This window comes from Rhipicephalus microplus, chromosome X (genome assembly GCF_043290135.1).
Source record: "Rhipicephalus microplus isolate Deutch F79 chromosome X, USDA_Rmic, whole genome shotgun sequence".
Taxonomy (NCBI): Eukaryota; Metazoa; Arthropoda; class Arachnida; order Ixodida; family Ixodidae; genus Rhipicephalus; species Rhipicephalus microplus.
The window spans coordinates 295530218-295549663 of NC_134710.1; the positions used below are offsets into that span (position 1 = coordinate 295530218).

Sequence of the window (19446 nt, forward strand, 5' to 3'; positions counted from 1 at the left end):
GAGGGATCTGATAAACGATACCACGCTTACAGAGCACAAACGTGGACACAATAATAATTACATAGTCACCTCTTTCCATGTCAGTTTACTCTGTTTTACTCCGAACCATTGAACAAATTCTACTGCTGTTTACTTACATGCGGCAATTATCAAGTAAAAATAGCAATACTACCGATAAATATAACTTTATTATGTCCTACTATGCTGACAGTTTTCTCACATATTTTTTTAAATAATTGTTACATTAAACAGCACCATTGATTACCTACGTCTAAGAGAAAAACATTCATATGTATATCAGTGTGTCTTGTCGATTGTTACTTCTCACTTTGAACGTCAAAGAGCTATCCTTATCTTTGATCGTTTACTCTAATTTACCGGAGACTTGTTATTGCTAATCATCAACATATTATCTACACAGTATAAATACGCTGTGCCTATTTAACAGCCTCAAGAAAAACAACCTTGCATAAAAGAGCTGCGAAATTTTTACCTTCTGGAGTAACCGCAAGCACAACGAAGTGCGTGTGCCCCTACAAGGGAGTTTCACCAGAAAACATGTATTTTACAAAAGTGCCCGTTGAACCTCAGAAACTTTTCTGATATCAACTAAAGCTCAGAGGTACGAGGACAGAATGTTCGAGATTTTGTACCTGCAGTGATTCAGTGAGATGAAGGCTAATTGTATTTATAAAAATTTTTGAAATTCTCTTCAATGCAGTCTCTCGTAGCACATAGAAGTCGCTCTCGGACCCAGAAACCTTACGGGAATAAAGCTAATTTTCTCTGATTATGGAAGATTTACAACCATATTATATATATGGAGTGATTTTAGTAGATACTCACGTGTTCAGCTGCTACAAATGTTTAAAGGCCGTCTCCCATTGAGTGACGCTGTCGTTTAGCAGCAAACCCAACAGATGGCGCCAGTTGTTGATGACCAGATGATGGCGCTGAATTTTTCAAAGCATTAAGGTTTAGGGACAGTGAAGGCAAAATAGACTTTAAACTGGTAGAAATAACCACGAGGAGGCTAACTGATTGGTGGCTACAATCGAGGCACGAGTGAAATTCAATGCCTAAACACACAGTGATTGTACTTAACTTTTGGCTAGGTGGCGCGAGCCACCACCCGATCTAAAAGGCACAGTCGGATACATTCATCTATCTATCCATCCATACAGAATTCCAAGACTTAATACTCGACGTGAATTTTCTCAAACAAAACTATTTATGTCTGTTCCTTTTTCCTTTGATTACGCTGTTGTCTTCCTTATTAGTGCAGCTTTTTCTGAGTTAAAGCAGAGAAAACTGACAAATGGAAAATTAATCACTGCTTTCATTCGTGCAGCGGCTGAACCACAAAATCTGGTTGCAAATCAAGGGATGCCTCACTATCTGTGATACATGTAACCACCTCGTGACGAACTCAGTAGGGCTAAGTGACTTGTGTTCCACGATACAGCTATAACGCGCTTCAATTCGAGTGCTCTTCAACACTGATCCCTTGTTCATGCTTCAAAATAAAGGTCAGAATATTCAAACGCACCAGCGGAAATCAACAGCGACTCACACGTATTCGTGTAAAATCGCAGAATGCCCAGGTAACACTCACGATTATTGTTTAGCGCCAAGGTATACAAGAAAAAGAATGCTAAGAAGAGAGAAGCAGAACAACGTGCCCCCATAAGCACCTTCCAAGAGCACTAACAGAATGCGTTCTTACGAATTGTTCAATAAATACAACTCCCTGGCTAAATATGTGCATACAAAACACATTGAAAAGGTCAGAAGTTTTGGTTATTAATCGTCAATGCACCCTTCATTAGTGCATTTACCTCCCGTAAACAGGGCATCGTAACTCCCCTGTAATATTTCTTTCCGCACGTTTTTAACAGTACAGGCATACGATGTGTTCATTCTTTTGATAGCGTATCTAACACGGTTCTCTATTGCTTATGGGGCGTCTCGCTGCGATCTAAATATATATAGCTGGCACGCATTCACCCCTCAAGCCATGCGTCGAACTGAGGAACGCACCAGAGAAACCACCCAGTCCGAGTTCCAGATAATGATTTCTTTCTCCCGTTTGCTTCAGTTTCTACACGCGCTCTATCTCGTTGTCACCACGTGCTCCTAGAGGCACTAACCCAACGTCAGCACTGATCGTCACAATGGCGCTTTTTTCTATATTTCTATTTAATAACACGAACTTACGTTTATCAGGTCTTAGCGCTGTGCGGCTACCCACTGCTGTCATCGTAAGCGGTGTGAAACACACATCATGAAATCACATCCGTTTATGCTACTACATTACCGTCAAGTGGAATGTCAATAAAACGGGCGTCTGACTTCATGGCGAGGCAGGCGTGGTATCGGGTGCACCAGAAATCTCATCCCTCGCATAATGGAGCAACGGACAGCTCGCACTCTCGTGAGGTCACGTGCATCGCGCTGTTAGCGTCATAGCGTAATATGAAACACTGCAGGGAAGGTCACAGAGAGATAGAAACACAGTTCTTTGTGTCAAACTACCTGAAATTATTCAGCTCTAAACACGGTAGGACCAGACACTGAAACAGAATATTTTTTGTAGCGCTCGTTTATTTGTCAATTTTGTACAATCCTGTGTGAATAGGTAATGAGCTTTAGATCTCTATATGAAGTGCTGTTGTCCTATGCGATCAATCGTATATAATGGTATTAAACTGGTTAAGACTCAATGCGACAAGCGCTAAAGACATAACGGAGACACATGAAGGAAATATAGAACACAGAACGAGCCCGAATTTCATTGATAACTGAGCGTTCGCTGCTGCGGTGTAGCGGTTACGGTGCGTTACTTCTGACCGAAGTTTGCAGGTTCGTGTACGGGTTATCGAAAAGTGAAACCATTTGCAAGAATGTAAAACTCACCATCGATTTCTTTGGTAAAGCTATTGCAGGGCAGATAAAGAGCTGAGGTTGCGTCCAGGCCGGGTTAGTATCAGCATTTAGCGGTGTTGTAAAGCGAGATGTCCTGTCGAGGGTGTTGGTGCTATCGAAGATTGATATTCAGGCAGCAACTAGTTCGTCTTTTGTAGCTGCGCCCACATAAAGGAATAATTGTTGTAGACAACATTATAGTTATGTGAAACAGACGACGTGATACTTTACCCACCAACCTGGTCTACTGGCTAAGGCACTCGACTGCTAACCCGCTGGTAGCGGGATCAAATCTCGGGCTTGGCGGCCACATTTTAGATGGAAGCGAGGATGGTTGAGACCCGGGGGCTTACATTCAGGGGCTCGTAAAGGGAGACCCAAGTGGCCAAAATTTACGGAGCTCTCGTAATCCTGTGGTGGTTTCGGGACGTTTAACCTAAGAATTACCTGCGTGATACATTTGTTTTTATATCGAACCTTTTTTTGTCACGACTTTATTTAGTCCTTGCTATCGCAAACAGAGCTTAGCTTATATTTAGCCGTAAAGATCACGTGTGCACAATGCAACGAGAGGCCACATTTTTTATGCGTAGCTTCATTAAAGGACCCCTCACCACCCTGCATTCAATGACTGAGTAGTTTTCTCCTTGCCTTCGATACCCTTCCCACAGGAAATATTTCCTCCTCGCCACCTATTTCTTAAAAACACGTGTTCAATGTCAGCACTAAACGTTAAACCTATCAATCAAACGCGCTGGCCGGCGATACTTTGTTATACCCGCTTGCGTAGTTACTATAATAATGAAACACACAAAATGAAATGAAATCATTTGATCGAACACAGCAATCATGAGAGAAAAAGAAAAACGGGTGAGCGGCTGCATGGCAAAGCAGAGTAGGAGACAATTCACACCTCATATTTTGCATATGTGGACCAATTGAAAGTACGTATAGAATACCGACGTCACGAGAATCACTGTTCTTGCACCTCCATGTACTCCAGAAAGACTAGGGGCGTCAGGAGAGAATAGTGCGGGGGGGGGGGGGGATGTTGAGGGGAAAGCAGTACCACAGAAGAAGAAAGAAGAAGTTTGCTGCAGTACGAAAAACCCTTTTTAGAAGTATACGTTTACGTGGTATTAGAATGGATTTATCTGCGCCGGTCATTTTATCTTCTGGGGCCTCTATTTCTGGGTTCTCCAACGGGAAGGTATGCTTGGCCGTCAGGGTCTATAGTAATTACACTAATTGGTTAATTAAACTACCAGTATTATTATCCTGACGTGTCTACACTACGACATACGTATAAAAACCGGGGTATTGCTTTATTTTATTACTTCTTATTTAGGAAAAAGCTTTTCAGATAGAAATATAATTTAGATGGAGCATCGTATAGTCCTATGTAGTCTGTAACCTTTCTATCATATAACCTCCGTTATTCTAAAACTTCATATATACTATTTCATAAAACCACTGAATTCGTGGCCGATCCTCCGCTGTCACTATGCGCCACAGTTAATACGTGAACAAGAACAAGAAGAAAGAATTTTGTTATTCGGCGAACTTGATTTGGGGTGGGCCTCAGCTCTGGTCTAGGCATCAGCCACGAGCCCTTGTGCTCGACCGGCGACCTCGGCTCACTGGAAAGCCCACAGTTGGTCTTCTAATGTGGAACTGAGCTGAGTCTCGTGGTTGCTTTCTGTTTGGGGAGGAGGGGTCGCCTGCAATCTGCGACGCCAGCATAGCTCTCGCTGACTGGTTCGCCCTTCGCGACCTCCTGACGCCGTGCAGCTCTCGCCGTGTGGTGCCCCGTCCTCAGACTTCTTCGCCTGGATCCCAACTTTCCTATCTCCTTCTTTTTCTGTCGCATGCCTCTCCTATTTCTTTATCTATATCTTTCCACTATTCTTTACATCCCTCCTTCCCCTCCCCTTCAAGTCAGTGCGCCGCGTCGCCCAATAGGCAGACAGAAATTACGTGTCTTTTTTCTCTTCTCAAAAAATACTCATTCATTCTGCTTGGGCATCTAATCTCCAGCACTTCCCTAGTGTGTAGGCCATTGTTGCCCTTGCATGCCATAAACCTTTTTCGGGGGTGAGAAGGGGGGGGGGGGGTTCCATTGTTGAAGGCTTTGAAATACGCAAATTTTTATTATTTATTATCGGTAAAGCACCCCTTCATACGAATTTCGGGAAAAAAAAAGGGGGGGGGGGGGACTAAGGCACCCCTTTTGGCTCGGACCTAGGGGGGGGGGGAGGCGCTTTGAAAGAGTGAAACTGAAACGTTTCAGATGCTTCATCCTAGATTTCGGGGAAAGCATCCCATTAAAATGGTCCTTTTTCGCTCAGTGTGCCATTGTGAAAACAATTTTAGGGGTAGCGGGGGCATAGTCCGATGTGCCACCCCCTGGCTACTCCACTGCTTCAAAGATTACTGCATTTTAAGGACACTGTCCGGTAGGTGGCAAAATGAGTTCAAGAAGGGCTCTGTTCTGGATGCTCAACAACGACCATAAACAACTAAAATGTGCATCATCTGTGCAAAGCTTTGTGTTCCAACCATCAATTGAGCATCCAGGAAATTGATTTTGTACCGCAGGGACAAACTGTCAATGCTGCCTTTTGAAATTCCTGGTCGCGCACGTGAGCGCTGACATCAAACACACAGCCGAGCTCCGCCACGATAACGCCTCCAGCCATACATCCTTCATCCTTACCAACTTCCTAACCCGGAGCAACACTTCTTCGGTCCCCTATTTCTTGTTACGACCCTTGCTTGGCTCCGTGCCATCTCGATTTTGTTTGCCCCAATTGAAAAGAGTGTTTAAAGGAAAGCATTTGAGAAAGCATGAAAACACCAAGAAGCACGTTACAAGGTTCCTTAGAGACGTGCCTGTTGAGAACCTTTGGTGTTCCTTCCAGAGGTGGCAGACACGTCTCCGCAAGTCTTTTGATGCTTGGGAAGTGTAATCGGAAAAAAAAATTGAACCATTTGTACAGAATCTATGAATCAACATTTTTCCCTGAGAATGTGCATTCCAATTATGATGGGTCTTTGTAGGCGTAGACGGGCAAACATACGTACAAGCGTACATGAAGTAAGATTGGATTCCCCAAGACTAAAATGTCTGACTACGCCCGCAAAGCACGCCATAGAGAAGGGCTTCGAAAATGTTTGCGCATCTCTTGCTCACGGGCGTGAGCAGACAACTATCGCCGACAACCGTGGCCGAGATCACCCACTATAAAATCAGTTCCCCTTCTTCCAGTGCTTTTATAGCTTTTAGACACTTTGGCTCACTGTTGCGATGTTGGCCCTTGTGATCCTCGAAGCTTTTTTACATTGCGTGCGCAGGAGACACGTGCATTCATCATCATCATCATCAGCAGCAGCAGCCTGACTACGTCCACTGCAGGACAAAGGCCTCTCCCATGTTCCGCCAGTTAACCCGGTCCTGTGCTTGCTGCTGCCAAATTATACCCGCAAACTTCTTAATCTCACCTGCCCACCTAACCTTCTGTCTCCCCCTAACCAGCTTGCCTTCACTGGGAATCCAGTTAGTTACCCTTAACAACCAGCGGTTATCCTGTCTATGCGCTACATGCCCGGCCCATGTCCATTTCTTCTTCTTGATTTCAGCTATGATATCCTTAACCCCCGTTTTTTCCCTAATCCACTCTGCTCTCTTCTTGTCTCTTAAGGTTACACCTACCATTTTTCTTTCCATTGCACCCTGCGTCGGCCTCAATTTAAGCTGAACCCTCTTTGTAAGTCTCCAGGTTTCTGCTCCGTAGCTAAGTACCGGCAAGATACAGCTGTTATATACTTTTCTCTTGAGGGATAGTGGCGATCTACCTGTCATAATTTGAGAGTGCTTGCCAAATGTGCTCCACCCCATTCTTATTCTTCTAGTTACTTCAATCTCGTGGTTCGGCTCCGCGGTTATTACCTGCCCTAAGTAGACATAGTCTTTTACAACTTGGAGTGCACTATTACCTATCTCAAAGCGCTGCTCTTTTCCGAGGTTGTTGTACATTACTTTCGTTTTCTGCAGATTCATTTTAAGACCCACCTTTCTGCTCTCCTTGTCTAACTCCGTAATCATGACACGTGCGTTAGTTTGGCATAAGTAGCATTTGAACAAAAAGACATCACCTTCATGTCGCGATAGAGCCTGAGCACGTGCTGATGGTGTTGTTTCATTTTACATTCATAAGTACTAGTGTTACCTTAAATAAACTTCACTTGATAGTTCGTGCTCGTCTCTTGTAAGTGCTCCTTCTGTCCTCGTATTTTTTGCGCAACGTTTTACCTTATAGTACTCCCACGTTTAGATTCGCATATATACCCTATAAAGTAGGCGGGCCGCCGCTGTGGCTCAGTTCGTAGAGAATCGGACGCATTATTCGAAGGTCGAAGGTTAGGTCCCTGCGGTCCTCAACTTATATATTTTCGTTCACTTTACTTTTTTTAGATTTACATCACAATTACGGCATGTAACACCTCCGATACTTTTCTGGGCTTTTTCCTATTTTCCCACCCCCGGGCTGAGCAGCAAACCGGATGCTAAGATCTGGTTAACCTACCGGCCTTCCTCTTCACTTCTCTCTTTCTTGCCTGTTGCTTTGAATTATCATGGTGTATAGCACTGTAGAAGCACCCATCCATGCATAGATAGGGCTTGTCGAATGTATCGACCTAATCAATGAATGGATAAACTTCTATTAAAGTCCGACAGTGTCCTTCAGGCGAGGTGGGGGAAGAGGGGATGACCCCTGTCCCTTCCCATCATCCATCGATGATTATGGTGGTGCCTCAGGCGACCACTCGAAGTCCTTGGACCCGGCGGCATGTTCGGCTTGCCGGTCGGCCCAAAGGCCAGCTCAACGTCGGTGAGTGCCGCCTCCCAGCGGCAGCGTAGCGGAGGCCCTGATCACAACGTCTGCTGATCAGCAGCAGCGACCACAGCCGCGGCGGCCGGCCCCTGTACTCGCGTGGTGGTAGCAGCAGCAATTCGCCTCGGAGTTTATCCCTGCCTAACATTCTGCGTGAAGGGAGCGATGGCAGCGACGATAGATTTTCCGGCACACTCCCAAAGCATGAGCCACAGTGTGGCCTTTTACCCGCACGCGTTACACGCGCGCGTCCATCGGGTATAGGCTTGGATGACTCAAACGTATAGATTGCCAGGCTGGGGGTATACGTATTTCTTTGTAGTAATCTCCCAGTCACCGCTTCTCTTTTGTTCGATTTTTCGTGTGGTGGTTGTTATTTACGTCTGTTCAGTCTCTAATGTCGTGTAATGTCGTTGAGTGTGGTCAGGTGATCACACCACGACCATTCCGGTTGTTGCTGTTGTGTTGATAATGTCATCGCCCCACTTTCAGAGGTGGAAGCTGCCACCAAATCGGCCGCGGCTCGGTGAATGAGATCTCTAGCCGTGGTCTGGGCCGCCTGCTTGCCTGCGAGCGGGACGCTGGTGTGAGCCGCGGTCAACAGAAGAAAGACAGTCACATTCTCAGTTTTGAGATAAGAGGACGACGACACCGAGGCCATCGCTCATCCAAGCTCACCGCCGTCCTTGCTGTTATAACTTGATTGAAGTATCCGGGCCGCCTCACACGAGATGCGGCCGTGCGCGAAGCTATAGACGGCAGCTTGCGAGTCGCTGATCATGACCGCAGCCTCTGGTGCCTCGACCAGTGCAAGAGCAATCGCCTCTTCTTCGGCCGCCTCTGTGTATTCCATGCATTTGCCCGTGCGATTCACAACTGCGATCACGTGAGCATGCCTTCCCTCCGGGTATCGCGCGGCGTCCATATACACCACCTCGTCGCTGTTGTCATACATTCTTTGCAGGTCAATCGCTCTATTGTTGTGGGGCCCGACGTACTGCGTCCGGTGCATGTTCTTGGGGAGCGGCGGGACGATGAGATGGCCGCGGACCGTGATCGTACTAAAACATTTTTTTTTAATACAGGTCCACGCCTGATATCGTCCAGAGTATCATGAAGGAGGAGGAGGAACGGAAAGACAGAGATGTTAGCCAGCCTTCTCAAACCAGCTGGCTACCCTGTGCTGAGAAAGGGGGTAAGAGTAATAGAAGTTGATAGAAAAGAGATGTTTAAAAAATGACAACGGTACGATCAGCGACACTGCTTACAGTCTGTCTCTGAGACCACTTTACCGCAAGACGCGCCGCAATGATCTTAATGCCTTGCGTGTTGAGGACGGCCCTTTCTAAGACCCTTTGTTCATAAAAGCTCCGTAGCCTCTCTACTGGGTGGTGCCCATATGAATTATTCGGTGAGTTAAACTGTCAGGGGCATTGATGTTCAAAGTGTAATTGCGTCCCTCGAAAAAAGAACTTAATAGAACTTGTTCCAACGTATTAAGTTCGCTCAATAAGAGAGTGAAAAACGTCCGTTAAAATTGAAACAATTGAAGTAAAGGCAGATGCTGTGGTGGTTCTAGCACAGTGACTAGATTCGGTAGATTGATTTGTTTCTCAATATAGATAAAGTGGAAGCAACGTAAAACACGACTTAAAATATATAGTTTGTCAGTGTACCAACCTTTACCGAATTACATTTTTTCGCGCCTTTTTTTTTTACACTGGCGAAGTAGCTGCTCCAATGATTTCGCATTACCAAGATATATCCGCATGTTCGTACGTATTAGACCAGTGCCGCAAGTGCGGCTGGAACCAGTTGGTAACAGCATAAAGGTGTCGAGTGAATTCACCGAGGACCTCGAGATAAAAAATTGGTGATTTCACCATTGTCACTTTATCCTCTTTAGTCGTGCTTTAGTGTGATACGGTATACCTTCATTATATTTAGGCTGCATAAGTGAACTCAATTTTTCCGTATTCATCATTCTGATCATCTAGTACCGTTGTCACATGGTGCACAGCTGATTGCGATTGAGCCTGATCAGGATCAATATCTTCACTAGGAGCTGTCTACCCTTCTGCATCTCACGTATTCGGATCAGGCCTGATCGCGATAAAGATGGCATACAACACCGATGTAGAATCGTTATTGGTGCCACCGTGGTTGGAACCAGGTACTATTATAGTTACTTGAGCGTGCCTTTCTTGCACCCTTTGGCTCTCACTTTCCGCTTCGAACCAGGTGACTGAGCTAACTGTATTACTTTTAAACGCGAAACATTTCTTTGCGTACTGCAATCCCTTTTGGCGTCAAGCTTCATATCTATCTATCTATCTATCTATCTATCTATCTATCTATCTATCTATCTATCTATCTATCTGTCTGTCTATCTATCTATCTATCTATCTATCTGCGTCTGGGTGCTCTCACGCACCTAACTTGGGCACACCAAAATTTGTGTGGGAGAGTACGATGGTTTGACGAACACGACACGCTGATCATGACATCTATAATGCCACAATCTCGTCAGGTACGTCGTCAAACACTTTCCACAAAAGCAGTGGCACATACCCGGGGGCAGGTATGTACCACTGGTGGCGGGTATGTGCCACATATTATGAATATATTTTATCTACCTAGGAACGGTGAGAAGACACATGAGTAAATTAAACGCCTGAGTTTTAAGAAAAAGCTTTCATGGGCAGCGTTGACCGTACGAATGCAAAAAATAAGTGTCAGTGTTCCAGCAGGAATCGAACACTAGTATTCTACGCGGCAATCAACTAGTCTACTACAGAGCCAAGCCAGGTCTCGCAAATACTTTGCAAATAAAACCTTAAGTTCGTGAAACGCCATGGTTGCAGTACTGGCTATCCAAATTTTATAAATGTTACATAGGTAGTCCTTTGATACAGCCGTCATGTCGGGTTAACGTCAATTGTACTTAGACGCCATCCGCTAAGGTTGATTTGTGTAGCCGTGTTAAGGGCTGCCATCCTCGTGAGCCCCAGAACACCAGCCCTTCATATCGGCTTACCGCTTCTGGTTTGTTAATATTCATGTTGCTGTTGGCATCGTTACGCAACTGCAAACAACTCCTAATATAAAACATATGGGGCTTTTTAACGTATGTGTGTGCGTTAATTTTTACATACATCGAGCGTCACTTGATAAAGTCCTGCTCAATAAAAAAATTAAAACACATTCACCTTGCATCCGCATGCTTCCCATAAGATCAATTCTGAAAGTACGTGAGATCTGCCGATTTTTTCTTGTCTTTTTTCCACTAACATGCTATAGTTCAACGCCCCATTTGTCGTGTTCAGCTAGGCGTATCATTCTATAACCAAGAAAAAATACAAACAAGCACTGACCTATTACAATGAAAAGAAAGTTTATTACCATAAAACTACACATGAAAATCAATGCACAGTGGTGACGCTTGTACAGAGCGAAGTTCAGTATAAAATAAATAGATTCAGCAATGCACGCAAATTGTTTTGTGTGCAAACGGTAACGCACTTGGAACGCAACCTGCTCTTTTTATTTATTCGGCATCATGCTTAAGATTCACAGTCTAAAAGCAGCACACCACGGTTTTTAACCCCATGTAGTAAAAGCCTCCACTTTCTATTTTTCTTTCGCGCATATAGACAAAATTCATGTCGAGATTTAGCCCGGACCTTTTCTTTTTCCTCAGGTTATAGACATAAATTTTAGCGGGGAAAAATCATCTACAGCGAACGAGTAGTCTATCAGGCTACTATACACAGTACTCTGGAAGTCCACACATCTAATGGCAGATGCACAGATCGCTAGCTGAAGCGTGCTCCAAGCGAACCATCCCACCAACAAACATCTGGGTCGAGCATATACCGCTGGGAAAATAGCAATACGGTTACAACCGTAAGTCAAGCTGCTTTATTCTTTGCACCAAGCTACGATGTCTTTCTTTCTTCGTGACACTCAGAGAGAACGTCTTATTAGTACGCTTTCGAAATTGTATCAGTGTTACACATGGTTAAACAAACGAGAACAAATTTACTAGAAAGATTTCTCACCGCTATGATATAACAATGTAGGTGGGTTAGGCTTGAATACATATTTAATATGTCGCCATGGTTTGCGCATCTGAAGCAATAAATAAGTTATTACGCTGAAACTTCAGGCGTAAAAATGAAAATCTTGAGTTCCAAAGAAGTTTTGTCAAGGTTGCTATTGCTGCATGTGTTTAACAAAAACCTTTTTTTTTTTCAGCTACAACAAACGTGTATGCAGAACGGTGTTCAGTTGTGCGTTACGGCAAATTCAGCATTCTTGACTATGGCCCAACGCACTGAAGATGTCCACATTCTTACATCCTCTAACGCGATTTCCAAACTATTTCCAGCTAAAGAAAAATCACTTAGAGCTTCATAAAAAAAACGCTTGAGCTGCTTGTGACATAATTAACACTCCTGAACAGACAGTCAGTTCAACAGTCATACACAAACACGCACACACAGCGCTTAACCTGGCTGATTGCACCAGCTAAGATTGTCACGTCCAATATGATGACCGCGTACATAACAGCCACAGGACCGCACGTAGAAATGCAAAATGCTGGACGGCAAAACACGCTTAAGTGCGTAAAAAAAAACTTCAAGAATTTAAGTAGTATACTGTTGTAGTTTACGGCGACAATTTATGAACATGCACAATTTCAGACTATCTTTTCTTCCGATGCTACACTAGCTTTTCTTTTTCATTCCTTTGTCATCCAGACAATGATGTGGAGGGAACTCTTCTTACGACGCATTTCAGTTGAACCTTAGTGACACTCTACACTTGGATATACCCTTTGCTTAAACCTTTTCACATTGAATACGAATGTTCGTGTAGTTTTTAGCGAGTGTCACGGTCAACTGTTATAAAACGACCCTACTATTGAGGTGTCATTTTCATGATCTCAATATGCACTAGCATTGCAGGTAACGCGTCAACTTTCCGCTATCTGTACGCTATGCCATGCCATGTTACCGTATCTCGTCATTTCCCAATATGCAGACATTAGGCGAGTGAAATCACGCGCAAAATTTTTTGTTACAACCAAGTCGGCATCTTCTTTGCGAAGGCACCTTTGAATCACGAGAACAACTCTCCATATACCGTGCTCATCCGGCATTAAGCTTACACAGTCTCCCACAATGTTTACCACGGTACATTTTTTAGTAAAGAAGATTTTCATGCACACAAAGAAAGTAGAAGCATTTGTATGGTTGCCAGAAATCTGGAAATAAAGAAAAGGTATGAACGCGTGACTCGAGCTGTCCACTTATGCATAAAAGAGTGCGCACTAAGCCACAACTTAGATTCACTGAATGCCACTTATAGGCGTCCGGCGCTGACGAACGCACAAACTAGAAATGTCATATCGATGCACACAAATATATGACTAAAATAGAATCGTACGCCGCACCCCTTTTACAGTTCGTATGAAATGCACATTTTCCGGTGCACAGTTACATATTTATCGGTCAAATGGCTCCGGTGAATGCGATAGATCCAACAGGATACAAAATTTCCTCAAACCCTAGCTTGGTCATTTCATTTGGATTCCTGCAATGCTTAGGTGGTATGAGTGTGGCGCTACGGCCGTGCTGATACCACCCCGCCGTTGAACGTATTGTTTGCGGAGAGCCGCCTTCGTAGAATTAGCTTGCCAGGCATATCGGGTCTATTGCGATCTCACTTGTTTTGGTAAGCTAAACCTCTAGCCCAAAGTTACGAGCTGACACAGTGGCAGCTGATAAAGGAAGCGTCTGACTGCACACTACTGCACTGAACAGGTACTTCACAGCACTAGTAAGAACAAGGAGCATCGTTTGTCACTTATGTGACTGAATATAAGCGCCCGTGCTTCCTAGTGCCCACGCACAGAGAACGACAGGTGCCCTGTTTGATGTCGCTGTAGGAAAGCGCAATGTACCCAGCGCCTCCCGTGTTCTCATTTGATTCAATGGTCCCACCAAATGTTCCTAGCGCTAACCAGGTGCTACGAGCTAGCCAAAGAGTCCATCCCAGGAAATTGTCCTAGGTGTCCTTGTAATGCCTGGACTCGGTGCAGGACCCACATATGCTCAAATAGAGCGATAGAGTAAGATTGTCATGTCCCGGTAGGCCATTCGCACGTAACACTGCTTGGAGTGGGTGACGCAGCTTCCCCAGTTGCGCCCCACCACGCAGTGCCACGTCGGCTGGAACATTTGGTCGAAGTCCTGCTTGATGCTCTCGGCCACGTGCTTCTCGGTCGAGTACAGCTTGACGGCCTGCGTGGCCGACTCGACAGCGGCGCGCTGCATCTCCTGTGGCATGTCCGCCGCCTGGATTTTCACCTCTGGGTTCTCCTCGCCGCCGCATATCGTGGACGCGGTGGGCGTGACGCACGTCAAACGCGCGCCGGCGACACCGGCGCCCAGGATGCCGCCCCGTTCGGAGCCGCCTGTGCCCGCGGGGCGACTGCTCACGTAGAACGAGGACTTGTGGCGCCCGTTTTGCCTGCGTTCAGCGTGAGATACGACCAGGTTGTCGGACGCAAAGTAACAAAACGAGGAACAACGCTTGGTGGGTGACAGAGGAATGTAGAGGCAAAGACAGGGCGGAAAACGAGGAGCACAGCGGATCGCTATCCTTCGAAGGGAAACGGGGTTCTGTGCATATAAGATGTGAATTTGCGAGCTCAGAGTGCTCCTGTTTTATGAACTAGTTTTCACATTTTCACATTAAATAAAAACTGTCGCTATAAACACTTCGCCCAGCTTACTTATTTTCCTGAATCATTACATCTCTCAGAAGTTTGGCCATTGTTTTCTTATCGATCGTTGCTTTTTCATGTTCATGCCACTTCATGAAAGCACATTTCAACTATTCTCTTTCTATTTTTAGCGCTTTGTTTCATAAATTTTGTATCACTTTATGCCATGTTATACAAGTAAGTTTATTTGGTATGCCTTATGCATGATTGTCTGCCATTCCTGCTGCTTTGCCGACTTGTGAACGAGGTCTGGACCTCGCAAAGCTCTTGAGCTTTCGGTCCTGTACACCTCCTAACAAAAGGAAATAAAATGATTGATTGAATAATTGATCGAATAAATGATTGGTTGATTGATCATCAGGTGCAGGTATATATGTCAACATTGTCACTGTCCCGTATATTGTCACGTTTATTTTCTTGACATGTGTACTTCTGGTCTGACGTCCCAGAGAGGCCGCGCTTTCTGTGCGCCGGGTGCGATCAGTTTCGATATCGCCCTTGAAGGGACACTAAAGGCAACTATTAAGTCGACGTTGATTGTTGAAATAATGGTCCTGAAATCTCGTTGTGTTACTTTCGTGCCAAGGAAGTACTTATTTTGAAATAAAATCACGTTTCAGTGGAGCGCATTGGATTAGTGCACTTCAAGTTACTCGCCTCCAGTGGAACGTCACACGTCACTGTTGCCGTGCACAATGTTGCCCGGCTTTATTGCGCGGCTACCGACACACAGTAGCAGCAGAGGGAAAGTAGCGGGAGCCACAGCAGTGACAACGGCCATTGAACAATTTTTAGCCATGGCCTTCAAGATTGCAGGCGTGCTTGGTTCAACTGTGACCGGCTAGATGGCACGACCTGTCCAGTTTAACCAGGCAAAAGTTGAACTTTTGAACCACTCGCACCACTACTCATCGTAACGTTCGGTGTTTTTTTTTTCATAGATCAAATAGAAATGAACAAGAAGCATTTTATTACGTCCCATTATTTAGTCTTTTATTTAGTGCAGCTAGATCGATTACAAGTGTATGATTGTAGGCAGTTCGTCTGACGTCATTGGGATCATTTTGCGAACGTCCTACTATGGCACATTTGTTATCGAGCACTTACCTTAATTTCTCGGTAAGTATGGCACTGCTGTGTATAATATTGTCGTTTCATACGCTCTCATATATTGAGCTTTCAGCCTGACGTAAATTGTTATTTGACTTCATTGTCCCTTTAAAATTCGAATATTAATATCTTGAACTACGTGTAGCTTTTGTGGTTTCTAAAAACTGGATAAGCCATGAATTATCATGTACTGCGACTTTCTATAACATAAACAACTGTGCTGAAGTCAATAAATAAACAGTAAATAACGAGAATTTGTTAATTAGCCGCATTATACCAATTTTAGGCGCAGAAAAGTATTTCCGCCTCAAGATAGAGTGCATGTGCGAAAACGGACGGAGCCTGGCTGTCAGAGAATTTTTTATCAAAAGCTTGTCATGTATATAAAAAAATACCCTGTATATTCCCGTTCTGTAGGTGTGGTGTTTCGCATCATACTCTGAACCCTGAGCCACCAAAAAAATGCATTCTGTTTCACACACTTATACATTTACTGCAACATTACTTCACCTATATCTCTACTGAAAAGGAGCGTCGCAGTGGAATGGACGGAAGGACACAGATTGCACATTGAGTATGGATAAAAATATTTACGCATTAAAACAAAAAAAAACTTACATAGGTGCTATCATAGGCTTAGGCACGTAGTCTTCGACGTCCTTCAGTCGCTCCAGCCTCTCGGAAAAGTAGTCCGCGTTGTTGGACAATTCTGTGGTACAGCACACGGGTCATCTCACTCAGTGAGGCGAAAATGAAAACCGATGAAAGTTTCAGGAAGTTGCTTTTTTGGCTAGCTTTCAGCTGTGTTACATTGATTGCTCAAATGCTAGTTCCGTGTCACTATTCCTTCAATCTCTATAAGCACATAGTACCCAGAACATGAATCTTGCAGGAATGAAAATCACACAAAAATTAAAACGAGAAAACGTTGTCGGCAAAATCTGTTTGTCACGCTTACCTTTACGAAAGGCGCTCAAGCCACCATTCTTTGCTTTCTTGTAAAACGAAATGACGCAGGCTACGCTGTATATCTGCGAGGGTAAAAAAGGCGTAAGGTGTTTTTAAAATGATTCAGGTGGGGACAAAGTTGGGGTGGCTTGTCGAAATAAAACGAATTCCCACTAACTTTATTGTGTTAAGTTTCGAATCGCAGAGCACCGTCGTTTAGATGTAATTCAGCAATTATTGTATAGCGCAATACAAGACATTTATCTTTGAGGTTAAAAAATTATGTCTACGAGCCCACGGGCACACATATTGAGAGAGAACAAGAAACTATGCGACATGCCATCTAAATGACCATCTGAGTGACAACACGTGGTGTGTTTCAGCTGTATCGTATAATGCTGTCATTCACCGTAATTATTCACAAAATTCATGATTATTCTACTACTACTCTAATTGCTCCCTTTAGCGTAAAGTGTTAGGAACAGATCTTCGCTTTTACTAATATTTCTGGCCCAAAAACGGGACAAAGCAGTGCTAAATAATTATTGAGGAAAATGCACAGCACGAGTACGGCTCGAGCTGTGATGGTGGACTGGCGAAACCCTACATACCCGTAGCCCGGTCAGGAAGCCCACAACGATGGACACAAGAACGTCAGTGGTCCCGCAGCTTGACTGAAAACATGAAAAAACAAAACAAAAAGAACATATGTCAGACAGACAAAAGTGCGTTAGTAAGCGAGGCATATGAATTCTATTTTTTTTTTGTAGCTTCTCACGGAGCGTAAATTTACGAACATCAAAGATTTATCTCATTGATCGCACTTGGCATTCAGAAAACAGCACAAAGAAGCATGACATAGTGCGCCACGTGCTGCAGCGCGTGATTGAATGATGGCACACTGACTTCGGAACAGAAATTGATTTCCTGCGACCCATTCTCCTGACAACTTTGCGATTTGTCGTGTCGCCATGTCTCGGGATAAAATGGCAGTGCAAAAAAGGTGTGTTGAGTTTGGAATACCCTTACGCACAAATATTCACTGGAATGTATTCCCGGGGTATCCCGGTCGATGGAGGTGAAAATGCTTGAGGCCCGTGTATTTTTATTCAGACACAGATAAAAGAACCCCAAGTGATCGAAGTTTCCGGAACCCTTCACTATGGCGTGTCTCATAATCGTATATTGGCTTAAGGAGGTTAAATCTCATAAATTATTATTATTATTATTATTATTATTATTATTATTATTATTATTATTATTATTATTATTATTATTATTATTATTATTATTATTATTATTATTATTATTATTATTATTATTATTATTATTCCAGCGTGGGCGTATAGGAGGGGCACGTTGCGTCTTAATTTGCGCGATAGTCTTATCCAGCTACGCCAGCCAGCTGATCCCGTAGATGACGTGAACGAATCATCGTTCTGTCCTGTCTGGGCGAAAAAATCCTGGGAAAGCTTCAGAAAACGCATCCCTACAATACCCTCATGTTTGCCACGCTCAGCATGGCATGTTGGACAGCTGTGTCAATTCGGTGCCTTGCACGACGTGACTGCATTTGAAATCCTATATAGGAGACGCTTTTCGGTTCTCTGCAGCGTTTCACTTGATACATTCCCATAGCTGTGAGTTTTTTAAAGAAATTCAGCACATGACACCATACCCTGTTGCCTTCTTGTACCGTCTTCTGAACTTGCAAGTGCAAGTTTAGAGAGCTGACTCAGCAGTGCAGGACATTCAATGCTAAGAGGTTACAGTGACAGCTTCACGCATTGACCGCGGTCGCAACTGTAGCCACACCAGCTCTGTCCCATGGTGGCCGTCAGAGGCACTAGGCAATGACCACGTTATGAAAATCAAGGGACAATGTAAACACTGCAAATTTTGAATTTAGACTATACACGTCAATGAATGCCGTACATCAGCCCAAAAGCATGGTAGTCGCACCGCACGACTTTGCCCCTCCTGTGAAACTTCAGTTGTCTTTTGATCCAGCTGTACGAGAGCCGAGATCTTCGCATAGCGTTCACTGGGCCTAGAATGTGCAGTCTTGGCAACTCCGCAGCGCTGACTGCATTTTACCAAGTTTTATAGCTACCACCACAAAGGCCACTTCACTCCAAAATTAAACATATTCCCGCAAATATAGTCCCTACACCCATCCCCATTGCTCAAATGTTACATCACTCTGCTATTTTGCACCAAAGGCCCACACCGCAGCCTGTGACCATCGTGGCAACGAAGAAACCATTGGACTTGTCTTTTGTGATCGCCTACAGTGTAGTGCACAGTGATGACGTCTTAATTAGCAATGCGTTCAACAAAATAGATAATGAAAATCTGTCGGAGAAAAAAATTTAACGTCATTTTTAACATGCAACGTTGCAGAAGAAGGCTCTGCAAGTGCTACGGCACTTTTTTGCAAATGACTGGCTTTTCTGAACGGTTGTAGCCAAGATTACCTTCCTGTGTGCGTCTTTTTTTTTTCCTCCTGCGTGCACATGCTTTTTTTTTTCTTTTTTTCTCTTTCTCTCTACACCCTCTTTTTTGCCCCTACTTCCCCACTCCCAGTGCTTGGTCGTAAACCAAATGCTATCATCTGTTTAACCTCCCTCTTCATCTATCTCTGTCCCTCTCGCAAGACAGAAGAACTTGAAGATAACAAGATCCCAAAACCGCGACACTGCAAACATTCATTATTAGATTTTTAAAACGAAGCACTGCTAAGCACGCTAAAGAGAACGCACGGGATGTATGTGA

General features: G+C 44.2%; 1 protein-coding gene across 2 annotated transcripts in view; it reads right to left on the minus strand.

Moving 5' to 3' along the window:
• Positions 1-11197: 11197 nt before the first annotated feature.
• The window catches only part of LOC142776188 (uncharacterized), a 93545-nt gene continuing 85296 nt past the window's right edge, over positions 11198-19446 (minus strand). For both annotated transcript variants that reach the window (XM_075879397.1, XM_075879396.1), the window contains exons 6-9: positions 17283-17345; positions 16682-16754; positions 16342-16432; positions 11198-14357 (exon numbers count right to left, since the gene is read on the minus strand). In XM_075879397.1, the coding sequence (XP_075735512.1) occupies positions 13940-14357; positions 16342-16432; positions 16682-16754; positions 17283-17345 (645 nt within the window). In that variant the 3' untranslated portion in view covers positions 11198-13939. The remainder of the gene's footprint in view (positions 14358-16341; positions 16433-16681; positions 16755-17282; positions 17346-19446) is intronic.